The sequence below is a fragment of the Micrasema longulum genome, unplaced genomic scaffold, assembly GCF_059751315.1.
Source record: "Micrasema longulum isolate JH-2025_06_02 unplaced genomic scaffold, ASM5975131v1 h1tg001078l, whole genome shotgun sequence".
In the NCBI taxonomy this organism is placed as follows: Eukaryota; Metazoa; Arthropoda; class Insecta; order Trichoptera; family Brachycentridae; genus Micrasema; species Micrasema longulum.
In genome coordinates, this window is record NW_028278266.1 from 80726 (window position 1) to 96673 (window position 15948).

Consider the following 15948-nt stretch of genomic DNA (forward strand, 5'->3'; position numbering starts at 1 on the left):
GGGGCGGCCGGTACCGTCTCCGTCATGCCACCAGACGAGTCAGAACTTGGCCCATCAGGAGGATCTGGAGGTTTTTTTTATCATTCATTAAAAAAAAAAACGAAATAGAACAATAAAATATTCAAGGCAATGCAATATAATATTTCAAATTGTATTGTTACCTGAGTGGAAGGTTAAGGATAAACTAATATGAAATTGAAATGAACTAATTAATGCTTGTATTAAATATTCACAGCACAAAAGTAAAATGATCTTAACACAGAGTTCACTAAATTTGTACGTTATTGTCTACAAAAACACTTTATTAAATACGAAAAAAACACGATAACTGACAAATACGTCCGCCACCTTTCGTTAGTCATAGACCTTTTCTCGCTTCAAGTAATCATTATCGTTGGAAATCATAGACTGTAAAATCATTATTGTTAGTGGCAATTTTTGAAATGGCATCTTTTAAACCATAGATATGATGCGAACTGGGAGCAAAAATGACAAAATAATAAAATAGCGAACAGCAAACGTCCGAGAAATGTTTCGATGTCAGTGAAAAGTTCAAACATTATTCGTTTATTCTGACGAGTTAATTTATAATTTTAATTTATTCCACCCCGCGCCTATTTATAAATATGGCGGATGACTACGAAGGTTCGTCATATTTCACGAAATAGCGAGCTTTCCGGCTATGACGACGGCGACTGTAGATTAAAGATGACGGATTGTTTATTTTGCAGAATGCTCCAAGCCCAACAAATCCGGCAAGACGAACAACGTGCTCCCGATTTGGGGAAACGAACAATCCATGAACCTCAACCCTCTGATACTCGCCAACATTCAAGGCTCCAGTTACTTCAAAGGTAGGTAAGAGATCCGTCGCGAGACACTCCCATCCGCCGTTTCCGGACCCGCGCGCAGCCCACGTAACGTCCGCTTGTGTTCGCAGTGCACCTGTTCAAGCTGAAGACGTACCACGAGGTGGTGGATGAGATCTACTACCAGGTGCGCCACCTGGAGCCATGGGAGCGCGGCTCCCGCAAGACGGCGGGCCAGACCGGCATGTGCGGCGGCGTGCGCGGCGTGGGCGCCGGCGGCATCGTGTCCACGGCCTACTGCCTTCTGTACAAGCTGTACACGCTGCGCCTGACGCGCAAGCAGCTCAACGGGCTCATGGCGCACCCCGACTCGGCCTTCATCCGCGCGCTGGGCTTCCTGTACGTGCGCTACACGCAGCCGCCCGCCGACCTGCCCGGGTGGCTGCTGCCGCACCTGGCGGATCCGGAGGCGCTGGAGGGCGCGGGCGGCGGCGCGCCCGCCACCATCGGCCGGCTGGCGCGCCACCTGCTCACCAAGCTGGACTGGCACACCACACTCTTCCCGCGCATCCCCGTGCCCATCCAGAAGCGGATCCAGGAGAAGTGAGTCTTTACCGCCGTGAATTGTCCTCGCACTGTCCGTAGGGCGCGACCGGGTCGCCGCTTCCGAAACCGATGCCCTTTAATTCCACTAGTTTCTTAATGGTCGGAATATCGTTTATTGTTTATAAATTTGTATAAACCGCTTACAGATTCATGATAATTTGCGTTATAATATTACGTCAATAGGTTTCGGGGTTACTACCTCGTCGTCTGATGTCCTAAAACCACAATTTCAATCAAGAAATGGGCGAAGTCCCGTCGATGAGTTAGTGACTTATCGACAAAAGTAGTTTATACAATCGAATGTATATCGGAAGCACTAACATTGTGACAATGTTAAATAATTTACTTACGTATTGGTGATTTTATACACTGTAAATCTGTACCAGTTTTGGTTTACTAAACCACTATAACTGGCTTCCGCAAATGTCACATATAAACGCGGCAGAGAGAGAAAGAAATTTTATTTATTTTATTTTATTTTTTATTTTATTTATTTCGAATACAAACAGATGTACAGGTTAAATGAATATTAAAAAAAAAAAAAAAATTATATAAAATGTATACATAGTAGGGCCTGCCATCCAATTATATGTATTCACTAAATACTACTGTAATAAAGCGACGACGGCTTGAAGTTTAAACTATATAAATAATAAATATACTATATATTAAAATAAGATAAATATGGACAAAACAAGGAGATAGTGGAAAGGAAAAGAAGGACATTGATAAGGAGTGGTAAAGGATGATTGAAGGAAAGTGAGAGTGGAAAATTGCATTTGATTTAATGATTAAACGAATTATGAATGAAGAGCATGAATCAAGCCTATTAATTCTCTTCTGTACATATTGTATGGAGTGTTAAATATATCAAGACTATTAAATTTTTTGTTAAATGTTTCACATATACGAGGGATTGTAGAATGTTTCCGATGATTAGTTTTAAATTTACGAATATAGAAAATATCAGAGAGTCTAGTTGGCCTGGAGGGGACACGGTAAGCAAGTAGATTAATGAGTTCCGGGGAATCGAATTTATTATTGACAATTTTATAAAGCAGGATCTGATCAAACATATCTCTTCTGTGTGCTAATGAAACAAGGTTATAAAATTTTAATGAAGCTAAATAATTTGGAAAATGCAAATGAAATTTGTATTCTAGTTTTTTCAGGAATTTTTTTTGAACATTCTCGATTCTATTAATATTTAATTTATAAACAGGAGACCAGATAGCAGTGCAATATTCAAGATGGGGGCGTACGTATGTTATGTAAAGCAATATAAATGAACCTAAATTTTTAAAAGATTTACACAGCCGCATGATAAATCCAGTCATTTTGTATGCCTTGTTAATTATAGTTTCTATATGACTATTGTAATTTAAGTTTGAGTCCAAAATAATTCCCAAGTCACGTATTTCGTTTACTTCTCTAATTGTATTTTCATTTATCATATAGTCATATTTTATTTTATTTTTATTACGAGTGAAAGATATTTTGTAACATTTAGACACATTGATATAAAGTTTGTTTACAACACAGTAATTCGATAATGCATGTAAATCTTGTTGTAACTTTGCACAATCATCTCTACACTTAACTTTAAGGTAAATTTTTTTATCGTCAGCATAACAAAGGTAATGGGCATTTTTGAAACATAACTGAATATCATAAATATAGGCATTAAATAAAAGTGGCCCAAGATGTGAGCCCTGTGGTACACCAGACGGAATGGAGATGAAATCAGATTGATATCCTTCAATCATAATTGACTGAAGTCTATTATCTAAGTAAGAGATAAACCATTTGTATAAGTCACCGTGAATTCCCAGATATTCTAATTTACGCATAAGAATTCGGTGATCCACCTTATCAAACGCTTTAGAATAATCTGTGTATATGACATCAACTTGCGTTCTGTCATCCATATTGGAAGTGACGTATTCGGTGAAATTTACCATATTGGTTAATACAGAGCGCCTCTTCAGAAAACCATGCTGAAAATTTTGTATATTTTTAAGAATTTTTGGATAAATTTTATCATAAACCATGAGCTCAAATAATTTTGAAAAAACTGAAAGAATTGAAATGGGACGGTAATTTTGAATATTATTTTTAGATCCAGATTTGAAAATAGGGACTATTATTGCTTCTTTAAATTTTGTAGGGAAAGTTTTTTCGTTAATTGATCTATTAAAAATAATAGTCAAGGGTAGTGACAGTGAGTGCGCGCATTGAAAAACGAAAAAAGGAGCAATCTCATCATTTCCACTTCCCTTGTTTGGGTTAATGTTGAGCAGATATTTCGTTACCTCTTTTATCTCAAAAGATGCATTACCAATTGAGTCGTAATCATTGAGTAAATTTGGCGTAGATGAAATATTAAGAGGTTGATCATTAGTATTATTGCTAGGTGATTCATAAGATGTTTTAAAATATTTTAAGAATAGATCGCAGATCTCCTTTCCCCCTGTACCAGGTGTCTCTCCATAATGCATAGTTTGAGGTATATTACCTCTTTTGTTAACATTTTTTGCAAATGACCAGAGTTTCTTAGTATTACTTGGAATTTCTCCCTCTACTTTGGCAATGTATATCGCGTAACATTCTTTTTGCTGCGTTTTTTGGCGTGATCGGAGCATTGAAAATTCTAAGTAATCGAGTGGGTTTTGATATTTAATCCATCTTCTATGAACTTTGTGTTTATTTTTTATTATCTTGATTAAGGCAGATGAGTACCAAACGGGATATTTGTTTTGTTTAATTGACTGCTTAGGAATAAACCGTAAAATAGTATCTTTGAGTATTACATAAAAAGCGTTCACGGAATCATCAATAGACTCAGCATCGATTAAAACCGACCAATCAACCTCGCGTAGATAAGAATTTATGATTGAGTAATCCGCCCTACGAAAAAGAGTGATTTCTTTATGCGGTATAATTAGAGAGGGAGATACTTCTATTCCGATGTCTATATGTAATGCTGGATGGTGAGTATCTTCAGTGATAAGAGGTGCATCAGAATGCGTTACGCGGCAATCAATATCAGAAATAATTAAGTCGAGAAGCCTTCCATTTACATTACGGATATTGTTAAATTGATTAAGTTCCGCGTATGATAACGTGTCTACTAAATGCCTGCTAGCTTCATTACATGATGTATCAGAAATTAAAAGAGCGGAATCAGGTTGTGGAATCCAATCCAATGTTGGCATATTGAAATCTCCCATAACAAATATCAGGTCTTCGGGATTTTGATCTCGTAATTTAGTTAAAACAGAGAGAAATGAATTTACAGCAGTGTCGTAATTGCGTCCTTGAGGAAGATATACGCATGCAATATGAATGTTCTTCTTAGAGGTAAGTCTGCAGGCAGGAATGGTAACCCAAATGCTCTCTGCTGAACATGCTAAGTCATCCCTAGCCTGAGGGTGAAGATCTTTTTGGCAAATGATCATCACTCCTCCTCCCCTTGTTTGGTTACAATCGTCATATTTTCTATCAGCTCTTAGTATACAATACCGACTGGAAGGAGCAATTTCTTCATCTAAAATACTGCTATGGAGCCAGGACTCTGTAATACCGTATAAACAATAAGTATCATTTGACAACAGATTCTGGTAGAATATTTCTAATCTACCACGAATGCTTCTACAATTTTGATAATATGCCGTGAAGTTCATTGCGAGTGTTGAAATATTAAAATATTAAAGATAGTAAATTCAAGCATTTTTATAGAGCCCCAAAAGGTAAGTAACTGTAACAGTGAGTTAAGCAAAAAAGAAATAAATATTCTCGTACCGGTAAATAGAGTTATATGAATATAATATTTTTCTGCATACGTACAACTAATGTAATCACGTAAGGTTATAAATATATTATAATAAAACTGTACAGAACATGTGTTTTTTTTGTAAATATTTATATAAAATTTTAAAGTCAAAAAAAATAATATGATACATAATTTGCTAAATAAGCATAATATCTGATTTATTACCCGGCGTACATGTATTGACTCAAATAAAATTAAATATGTATTTGTATGCAGTAGAAGTGTGCGTAAACAATCCAGTAAATCAAAACAGACGTAAGTAGTACTTTTACTGTCATTGAATATAAAAAATGCGAAACACTTTAAGTTTATCGAGTAAAGTACAAAAAACATACTTGCGTTTGCGTTTACAATTATTAGTCTATTGATATAGATTTTGTAAGCGCTAGATAATTGACTGTTAACATTATAATAATAAAATATTATAAAAACTATGCGATAGTAATATAGACGGAGATGTAGCGTATTTGAATTGCACGAGTTATTGAGTGAGTTAGAATAGTATATATAAATTACGATGCCAGAGAAAGAGTAAGAGATACACTGATATTCCATGCGTTTAAAAGAGAAATAATAAGCTTGTAATGCAGCGCGGTAATCAAATGCAACAGATTGAGGAATATGCGCAGGGATAAACAAACGTTGGAAAAGGAAAAAAAATGTAAGTGAATTACAATAATCGAAGACAAATAATTTAAAGATAACGTAGATAAGTATTAAAATAAAAGAATCAAAATAATAAAAATTAAATGACACATTGTGTGTTTCAAAAATAATACAGGTACCTATATTTACCAAACTCAAAATACCTAACGCAAAGTAAACATCTGTATTGATGACAGGGTGGGGGAAAGGAAGGATGACGGGGGTTATGTAAAGGTAGAATAGGGAAGCGAGGGGAATATAAAATATAGAGATAATACAAAAAAAAATACAAAAAAGAAAATTGAAATGTGAATTAATAAGGTTATTCGGTGCGAAACTTGTCGAGGTCACTAGTGTTAAATATTTTGATCACCGGGGATGTAGTGTTGCGTCTTATGAAGATGTTTCCATTCCGGGTCCAGCAGAAATCGTGCCCTTTCTGTCGCGCTATGTTTTTGCTTTCAAAAAGGAGTTTCTTCTTTAAAGATGTAAGGTGTTCATTACAATAGATTGGTTCCGCAGTCCCTTGTAAGCCAATATCCGAAGTAGTCAAGCCCCGACGTTTCTTGACGGCTGCCAAAAATCCATCTCTGGTCATCTGCCTTAAGAATCTGACTACTATGAGTTTCGGCTTATTAGGTTGAGACGGCAGTCTGGAAAAGTAGTCTATGTCGCATTTTTCAAGGGGAAAATGAACAGTTTTGGCAATTTTATTAACAATTTCCAATATGTCTTCTCCGGTTTTATGAGTGATTCCTTGAATTTCGATATTGTTCCGGCGTGACCATTGAGCCTGTTTATCAGTGAAATACTGAAGGTTGTTTATTTGTTTTTGTAATTCCTCAAATTTCCCTTGCATGCCATCTAACTTATTAATTTTTTCCTCTTGCAATAGAATTTTAGCCTCCATGGCATCAAATCTGTCATTTATAAATGACACGCTCTCTCTCATGCCAACCAATTCATTCCGTAAGGATTTTATGTCACATTTTATAGTCCGTAGTTCGGTCAATTCCATACGAATATTTTTAATTTCAGCGAGTATAGTCTTCGCCTCCGAATTGTTGATAACCCCTGATAATTGCTCGTTATCAGTTCCGAGCGATGTGTCCCGAGCGATACCAGAAATACAGTCAGTGCACTTTACCTTACCACGACGTTCGATAGATAACTTTTTGTAAGCAGCCTCTGGCAAATCTCCGCACACGAAATGATTTGCACCTTTGCACACTGAGCACGTATAATACGCTCCGGCCGTGACCGGCTTTTTACACACTTGACAGAGGTTAGACATATTGCAAAAATAAATTTTGAGTTACCCACTATTCACTTTTAATGTAATTTTAAAAATAAGCTAATTAACTGCAGAAAAGAATAGTTTAAATCACTCCAAGATGTATTAATTCGCAAAGCCTTTCGTTCAAACACTGCTAGAATAACACAACCACTTAAAAAATATGTTAAATAATACTTTTTATACAGAGACAAAATTAAAGCCGCCACTTCGTATCAGTTTGAACAACGAACATGAAATAAAATAAACATTTTCCAATTTAAGGTTGACATAATATTTTGAGGATTATAATATTTTTTTACCTGGTTTTAGTTGGTTTTATTTATTTCCATTTTTCTAAATTATCCAATAGGTTGTCTCGATACCCCCCCCCCCCCCCCCCCCGTGTGCGTACTTCTCTAGTGAGAGAAATGATTTAAGTATTTGTTGTACGTTTCAGATTGGCCGAGTACGACCGTCAGACCGCTGTAAGCGCACGCTCCAGCGCCTGTACCACTTCTACCCGGTACGTTACTGCCTCACTGCCTTACTAGCCTCCCCGTAGTTGGGAGTTCCACGCCATAATTCACTAGAATAGTACTGGAACTAGTTGACATATCTATGCATTGATGTATAATGGAATACACATGTCACTAGTGTAGAGAAAATAGTATTTCTCTTTGTACCTTCCGTACCTTCATTCTTCAACAGAGACGGTACTGGAACATGGTGCTATGCAGAAATATGCCACCGCGTGTGATAATATAATACTTTTATTGCATTGCAACTGAAAAAACAAAGTAGATTAATTTGAAATACGAGTATAATTAAATTTATGGAATAAATAAATAATTAAACATTTTGACGGCCGCCTGCTAGTGTCGTTATTACAGATTTTATTTATTTATTCATTCAAAATTACACTAGTTTAAATATTTATGAACTTATTAAGGCTTTTTAGGCTATGCCCGTGTCAAGCCACAATAAATAACAATAAAAATACATAATAAAATTAATTAGATCAAATTATAATGACATAGAATAACAATCTAGAAAAAAAAGGTAAATGTAATAAATAATCAAATTCCAAAGAATACAATGCAAAAAAGATAATTAGAAATAATTTTAAAAATATTAATTATACAAATTAAGAATCACACATAATCAAATATACAAAATAGTGGTATTATTAAACTCAACAAAATAATAGTAAAATATAGTAGTATTAAAAAAAAACAAAATAAAACATCGGATTGTGGTCCCGTGGCTAGTGTCTTGGACTCACGGACCAAAGGTCCATAGGTCCATGGTTCGAATCCCACTCTACCCCAACTCGATTCCATTTTCTAATAGTGAGTTATTTACAACTCGTTGAAAATGGCCCTCAAAATGAAATTTTGGGTAAATCAGAAGAGCGCAAATATTTACTTTTCTTCAAAAAAAAAAGAGTATCATTTAAATCAACAGAAAAAAATATATATATAAAAGCATAATTGAAATGATAATTGAGATGTTTTCTAGAAACTCACTCAATACTATAGTAAGAAATATAAGAAAAAGGAGCAATAAATCATATGCCAAATAATAGTACGTACTAAATTAAATTATACAAAAATACATAATGAAAAAAACATAAAAATTATCAATATATATATAAAAAGCAAATAAAAGTAAAAGTATGGAGGAAAAGCAGATTTGTAAATTTTTGCTAATCTCGAACTTTAAAAAAATTGACAACCTCGTCCCTACTACATTACTATTAGAGTTGCAAAAAAATCAATACAAACTATGGAATGATGTATATCTCCTTCTCGAACGATTGCACGTGTGTCTCGATCGTTTGTTATAACATCCCAGATGAACCGAGTGTAGGAATAACGTGTATTTATTATACGTAATTGTATATGTGTATATTTTTTATATTGGAGTGCGATATGTACATATTATTTTTGATTCGTTTCTAGATACCCCAAGGATGGCGGTCACCGAGATCGCGGAGACAGGGAGCCGGAGCGCGACAGAGACAGGGAGCCGGAGCGCGACAGAGACAGGGAGCCGGAGCGCGACAGAGACAGGGACGGCTCCCACAGGAGGGACAGGGACAGGGACAGGGACGGCTCCCACAGGAAGGAGAGAGACAGGAACAGGGAGGGGCGTCGCCGCTCTCGCTCCCCTCGCCGCGCGGCGCACCGGTAGCCGCCCGCCGCGCTGTGTCGGGCGCCGCGAAACTCCACACGATAATAGGAAGCAATTATACTTTATTCCTCCGGAGATTGATCAAATTAAAAGACATTTGTATCGATATTATATTTCATTACCTATCCATTTCTGCGCCTTCGTGAAGTTTTAGTCAATTTAAATATAAATGTTTGGTTGTTTACAATAAACAGCATCAATATCGTCCCTTAAGTAACGTAAACAACACCGCGTAAGTCATTATTGTCACTTTTACAGGATGATGAAAAAAAACTCCATATTTTATTAAATAGCTAAACTAAATTACGCCTTAAAATAAAACATTTATCCATAAACTGTCGCCCTCTTTAACTGTCTCCCTCTTTAATTCAATTAAATAAACAGTTTTTACCACTGTCCTCTAAAAACAAAAAATAAATATTTGCAGGATGTTATATTACTGGAGGGACGATAATATGTTTGTATTTTCTTAGATAATATTATAAGAATCCAAAAAGTTTTATCAAAAGCCAACAATAAAAAAATCACGATTAACTGTCGATTTAACAAAATGTTACCTTGTTACATATTTGTGTTTCTTACGGAAAACCACAAAATATGATTTGTTTTGGGGAATCTCGATATGGAAAAAAAAAAACTTATAGTGACAGGCAAATCAGCCCTTACTCAGCAGTAAGGTAAAAAAAAAACAAGACATTATTTAAAAAATATATTAACATCATTTTTTTATATTTTTATCTTGGTGAAAAAAAATATATGATTATTTTTGAGATGTATAGCTTTTTCTTTTTTGATATCTATGTAAATTTGTTCACAACCTGTTAGATTTCATGAAAAATGTAGCTATGAAACCAACCTCATTTACTCCACAAATGTATTATAAAGGAACAGCATGACGCTAAAGCCTCGGTATGGTATTTGTTGAATAAAAAGTATTGAAAAAAAACGAGATTTATATCTATTCGCTGTCGAAATTTTCTGCCTTATTGTAATATTTATTTTATATTTTGAAATAAAATTCCTTAATTAAGTTTTAGTTTGTTTAATTTGACCAAGAGTGGGCATCTTCGGGACTGGTAATATTTTGTCGTCGGTCAAATGAAACAAAGTAAAACTTAACCATGAGATTTTAATGATATTTTTATCAAAATTGTATTTATTGTAATAGTATCAACTGAGTTTATTTAACAAGCGTCAGTTGACAATGCCTGTGTGTACCCAAAACCACTGTACAGTATGGACATAGGGTGGCGTAGCTTAACTTTTATATGCTGATAACGAGGGATATGTTGACATATGAGGGTGCAAGTTACTCCACGACCGAGCAGCCACCGCTGACAATGAGAGCAGTGTGTGGATTCTCAAATCACTGTAAGATAAGATAATATAAAGACATTGTCTACTTTACAGTGTAGGAAGATATGGATTGCTTAAATGCACCAGTATATCATGAACACAAAAAGTTTACTTTATTTAAATAAAAAATTGTATAAAATAAATAAAAATATTTTTAAGTGAAAATTCTTGTATTTCATAAAATAATGTTGGCAAATAAAATATAGCGAGGCTTAACACAATATACTCGGGTTTAAAGAATGATAAAGTTTATTCAGCTGGGATACTATTATATTATTCTTTACACAGCTGTGATATGGGCGCTAGGAGTTCACTGCGTAGATTCCTGCTGCGTGAAGGATGGGTAGCGCTGGCGTACCTCGTCCCACGTGAGGCGACCTTCGGCCAGATCCAGGAGCACGGGCCCGCAGTCTGCTGTGTCCAAGCGCACCTGCGTAGTGCTGTCGCGCTCGCGCAGCGTCACGCTCTGGGGCATGCGCAGTGAGTCAAAGTCCACCGTGAGCGCAAAGGGCACCCCTAGCTCGTCCGTGCGTGCATACCGCCGCCCCACAGAGCCCGAGGAATCGTCTACTTTGTGCGACACGCCTTGAGCCGTGAGCGTGCGCGAGAGTTGTCGCGCCACGCCTACCAGCTCAGGGGCGCTGCTGAGCGGCAGCACCGCGCATTTTAGGGGGGCAACAAGGGCAGGCAGAGAGAAGTAGGTTCTCTGTTCGTCCCTAATCTTGAAATTTTGCTCCAACACGCAATACATAATTCTTCCGACACCGAAGGAAGGTTCTATAACGTTGGGAATAATTTCCTCAACGTGCATAGTTTTTTTAGTTTTCTTAATGGAGACTACTTCCGGGGCTAGAGACACTATGCGGTCATCCACCTTCAAGGAGTAGTTTTCTCTTCTCTCGAGCGCTCCTCGCAGATCCTCCAGCTCGCAGAGGGTCAAGGAGGCGAGAGAGTCGTTTATACTTTTGGCCTCCTTCTTAAATATTTTACCGATGGCTGCCTTGTCCGCTACAGCCTCTGTGACTTCCACCTCCCGAGGCTGGGGGAGTTTCTTTTCAGCAGCCAGTCGCACCTTGGTGGCGCGAGCATGCTGCGTGAGGTCGTACGCCGAGCGGTCCGCGCAGCCTACACACTCCACCCAGCCGTAGCTGCTCAGGCACTCAGCATCCCAGCAGTCGCATGCATAATGTGCCATTTCGTTGGCCATGTGCTGGCGGAAACGAAGCTTGCCCTGTCGGATTCCCACAGCAGAGAGAAAGGCTTGAATACGGGCCATGAAGTATCCCAGCGTCTCATTGTTCACTACGCCGCTGCGTACCGCATCTCCGATGGTACGCATGCTCGCTGAGCGCCCGTTCTCCTGGTCGTCAGCCGAGTACAAGAGCAATCGCTCGTCCTGGACTTCGGCAAACTTGGGATGATCCTTGGAGTCGCAGAAGTGCTCGATTTCGCACATGGTGAATTCTCTCACCCTCAGGAGGCCCGAGCGAGGAGAGATCTCGTTTCTGAAGGAATTGCCGATTTGTGCGGCCGCAAAGGGGAGTCTGCCCTGATTGAACTCCAGTAAACGCTTGAAGTTTACGAAGATTCCCTGCGCCGTCTCGGGACGCAAGAATCCCTTGACGGTCCCGGTGGGCCCGATTTGCGTGGAGAACATGAGGTTGAACTCCACCGGGGGACTCAGGTCGTTGCCGGTCAGGGGTGCCTTCATGGCGAACCTGTCCATGACTGCCGCCATGTCGGCGGCCGTCATGCCGTCCAAGCGCACGGTGATGTCCACGCACTCGGCGCGCAGTTCGGGTGCCGCGCGGGGGTCCGCGCCAGCCTTCTCCAGGTGCGCCTTTATGAGATGGTCCACACGAAAGCATTCGCCCGTCTTGATATCCTTGGTCATGAGGTCGGCGAAGCGCTCAACGTGGCCCGAGGCTTTGAGGACGGGTTCAGGCGTGAGGATGGAGCAGTCGACCTCTAGCATCTGCTCTTCCAGCACGAACATGCGGCGCCAGAGCTGGATCATGTTGGCTTTGAGCGCGCAGCCCACGGGGCCGAAGTCGTATTGGCCCGTGGCCCCCCCGTAGATGGCGAAGGACTGGTCGTAGAAGAACCGGCGCTTCAGCAGGTCCTCCATCCGCGCGCGGTCGAACAGCTCCTCTTGCGGCGTAAGGCGCAGTTCCTCGTCCTCCAGCGTCTTCTTGCGCGCCTTGAGCTCCGCCACGGCCTTCTTCACGTCCAGTTCCGGCGCTCCGCTCTCCTTGAGCGCGCGCAGAGCGTCTCCCTGCTGCTTCACGAGAGCGCGCAGGGGCGCCAGCTGACTCTCTATGGCGGGATCGGACATGCTGAAGGTTTTTAATTTGACTTTTCTGTGAGATTTATTACTTCCCCAAATGAGAACGCGGGTAGAATTGGACGATAGGCTTTTTGAGTTGGGTATAACTTTGGAGGTTAGGAGACTACGAACACTAAATATGCTAATTAATAATTTCATCTAGCAAAACGAATGTTCTGTAAGAATCCTTTCGCCCACACGGCACTATCGCAGCGCTCATTCGGCGGTGCAATAGTAATGTTACACTCGCCACAGAAGAGATCCCAATCTAAATTATTGACAGGCAGCATGCCACGAAAACTATGATGCAAGATTCGCCGATTTTCAATATTTTGACATTCACCGCTCTCTCACGTCAAAGGCTGCGTTCCGATATTAAATTTCTTCGAGCGTTCTAAAAATACGGCATAGCATTCACTCCGAACAGAAGTGAAGTTGTCGATTGTTGATATTGTCAATATTTTGTAAAATTATAGACTGTAAAAAAACACTAAAGTAAATATCTAATTGCCCAATATATCTAGATTTCAGTACTTAGCACATATGTTTGTAATTTTACAGTTGAATATTTCGTAGTTCCTGGCCTGGCAGTTATAGCGTAAGACTGATCATTCTTACGATCTATTCCCCTTGATACGAGCTAAACATACCTATTTAAAATATTCAGGCATTAAAATCTTTTGTCCCCGTAAAAATAAGCAGGTATTTTCGTTTTAGATTATAAAATCAACCTTGTTTGTATTGGAAAAAAACGCGGTGATATTCTAAATATTTCAATACGAATTTAAATATAAATTTCCAATACATTCTATTGTTTTCTCTAATCTGGGGTTTCTCAGCAATAATGCATTTAAATATAACCTATTAGTTCATGCCAGCCAATTCCGAAAAGAACCCCATTTTTTACCGCCTTTACAAATAAATACATTAAAATAAATTCTCATTTACCTGAGCCGTTACCGATTTCGTCCATTGTTAGTGTCAATTACGACCTCGGGTTAAATTCAAATGACCGAGCGGCGAATTACCCGGAATTCCAAAACCCTTTCTATTGAAAATAATAACTTAAACAATAAATATTGACCCATGTTTTCCGCTGGGGAAAATATAACCTTTTTTAATAATAATTCGCAAATCGATGGCCATTAAAATAATATTTGTATTTTAAAAACTTATTTAAAAATAACAAAAATAAAACGCATAATTAATTCCTCAGTAATATATACAAACCTTCCTTTTTCAAATTTCATACATCTTCATTCGTACGCGCGCCGATTATTCCAACTAGCCACATATTAACTTAAAACTCTAATTAACTTTTGCGCCATCATTTTCAAATCCGCGCCCGTGGTACATAAGGCACTGCACAAGTGCGCCAATTGCAACGTATCAGCAATTATTTTATAATATGTATGAAGGTATTTTATATCCACCATGCCAGGAATCGAACCTAGGACCTCAAGTATGATAGGCGAACGCGCCAACCACTACAATAGGAGGCGAATCATTTCCATTTTTTTTTATTAATGGTTCCTTTCTACTTAGTGTTTGTAAATGTTGCACTTAGTATTATTATTATATTCATTTTAGGCGAGCAGCTTAAAGCTGATATGCCTAAATCTAATTTAATGAAAGTTAGCTGTTAGCGCACTTTAACTTTCCCGAAACCAATCTAGTCCATTTTTGAACCCATTGAGACTACATATTGAGATCAGCTCTTGTGGCAGCTAATTCCAACCATCAACTCCATTACTTCAAAAAATGCTTCCGTGGATTTAGATTGAATCTCGTTTTCTCCAGCCTGAAACTGTTGTCTCAAAGACAGTTATCTTGTTTAAGCTTGAACATGGGATCCAAGAATCCAAGGGATTTGTGCAGCTGTAGTGACTGTTGAGTATCTTGAATGTCTCTAACAGGTCACCCCTTTCTCGTTGTTCCTGCAGGGTTGTGAGACCGAGAGTTTCCAGTCTCTCCACATATGGAAGCCGTTTTAGGCTTGGTGACAATTTTGTAGCTTGTCTTTGGACTTTTTCCAACAAGTTGATATCCTTAACAATATGTATAGGGATTCCATATTTGAAACCCGTATTCGAAAGCAGGCCTGATATGGGTTAAGTTGCATATTCGGTTTTATATATGAGAAGGTTTTTTTTATTAAGTGGATAATTGAATTGGATATTTTTCAATGTTTAATATTTGATTTATTTTTGTACCACAACAGGCCAGGAGGCTCAATTACAGTGGTGAATTAAATCACAAAATACCCAGGCTTGAGAAAGATCACATAAAAATTTTTGTGTTCTCACCGGGAATCGAACCCGGAACCTTCCGTGCGTGAGCCAAGCGTCTTTACAACTACTCTACGAAGGCCGCCTATGTATGAGGCATGCTCATTTTAAATAATCTATTATTGTTATTTCGAGGTCTTTTTGTGGTTTCACAGCTTTCAAATCTACACGATTTAGATTATATATAAGTTTGGGGTTTTTTGAGCCGATGGCGATGTGAAGAACTTTGAGGCACATTTTTTTAAGACTATTGATGGAAGCGTTATCTGAATTATAGGTATTTTATCTTGTAGGTTATTAAGGACATTTTTGACATCTTCCGCGGAAAAATATATATCGCAAATACTATTGTTAAGCATTCAAAAGTACTAAGATTTTATTTATTTATTATTTGAGAATAGTCAACAGTTTTTACATATATAATGCATACAGAAAATAAGCTACAATTGTGAAAACAGTTCATTTAAATTTTCCACAGTTATGTAAGCTATTTATTAAGTACATTATAGGTATCAAAATCATAATAAATGCGTGTGACATTCAATCCTCTACTATTGTTTGGGAGATATTTTAGTGGACTTTATTATATTGAGAAAATAAGTAGGTACTATAACAAA

General features: G+C 38.2%; 2 protein-coding genes across 4 annotated transcripts; one reads left to right on the forward strand and one right to left on the reverse strand.

Annotated features, from left to right (window-relative positions):
- The first annotated feature begins 403 nt into the window (after window positions 1–403).
- Window positions 404–10394, forward strand: LOC148277169 (pre-mRNA-splicing factor 38B). Of its 3 annotated transcripts, none has more exons than XM_088233239.1 (5): window positions 404–645; window positions 732–854; window positions 941–1412; window positions 7626–7691; window positions 9130–9467. In XM_088233239.1, the coding sequence occupies exons 1-5, from the start codon at window positions 627–629 to the stop codon at window positions 9359–9361; spliced, it is 912 nt and encodes a 303-aa protein (XP_088089365.1). In that variant the 5' UTR covers window positions 404–626; the 3' UTR covers window positions 9362–9467. The 3 variants fall into 3 exon arrangements, with proteins under 3 accessions (XP_088089365.1, XP_088089367.1, XP_088089366.1); XM_088233241.1 differs by having other exon boundaries at window positions 449–645; window positions 732–858; XM_088233240.1 differs by lacking the exon at window positions 404–645 and having other exon boundaries at window positions 732–858; window positions 9130–10394.
- A 474-nt stretch (window positions 10395–10868) lies between these two features.
- Window positions 10869–13643, reverse strand: GlyRS (glycine--tRNA ligase). The gene has a single exon (XM_088233237.1). The coding sequence runs from the start codon at window positions 13200–13202 to the stop codon at window positions 11028–11030; it is 2175 nt and encodes a 724-aa protein (XP_088089363.1). The 5' UTR covers window positions 13203–13643; the 3' UTR covers window positions 10869–11027.
- Between the last annotated feature and the right edge of the window lie 2305 nt (window positions 13644–15948).

Coding starts and splice junctions, on each gene's coding strand:
- LOC148277169 (XM_088233239.1), top strand. Junction 855..940: donor AGGCTCCAGTTACTTCAAAG/GTAGGTAAGAGA, acceptor TTGTGTTCGCAG/TGCACCTGTTCAAGCTGAAG. Junction 7,692..9,129: donor GCCTGTACCACTTCTACCCG/GTACGTTACTGC, acceptor ATTCGTTTCTAG/ATACCCCAAGGATGGCGGTC.
- GlyRS (XM_088233237.1), bottom strand. CDS start 13,202: ATGAAATTATTAATTAGCATATTTAGTGTTCGTAGTCTCCTAACCTCC.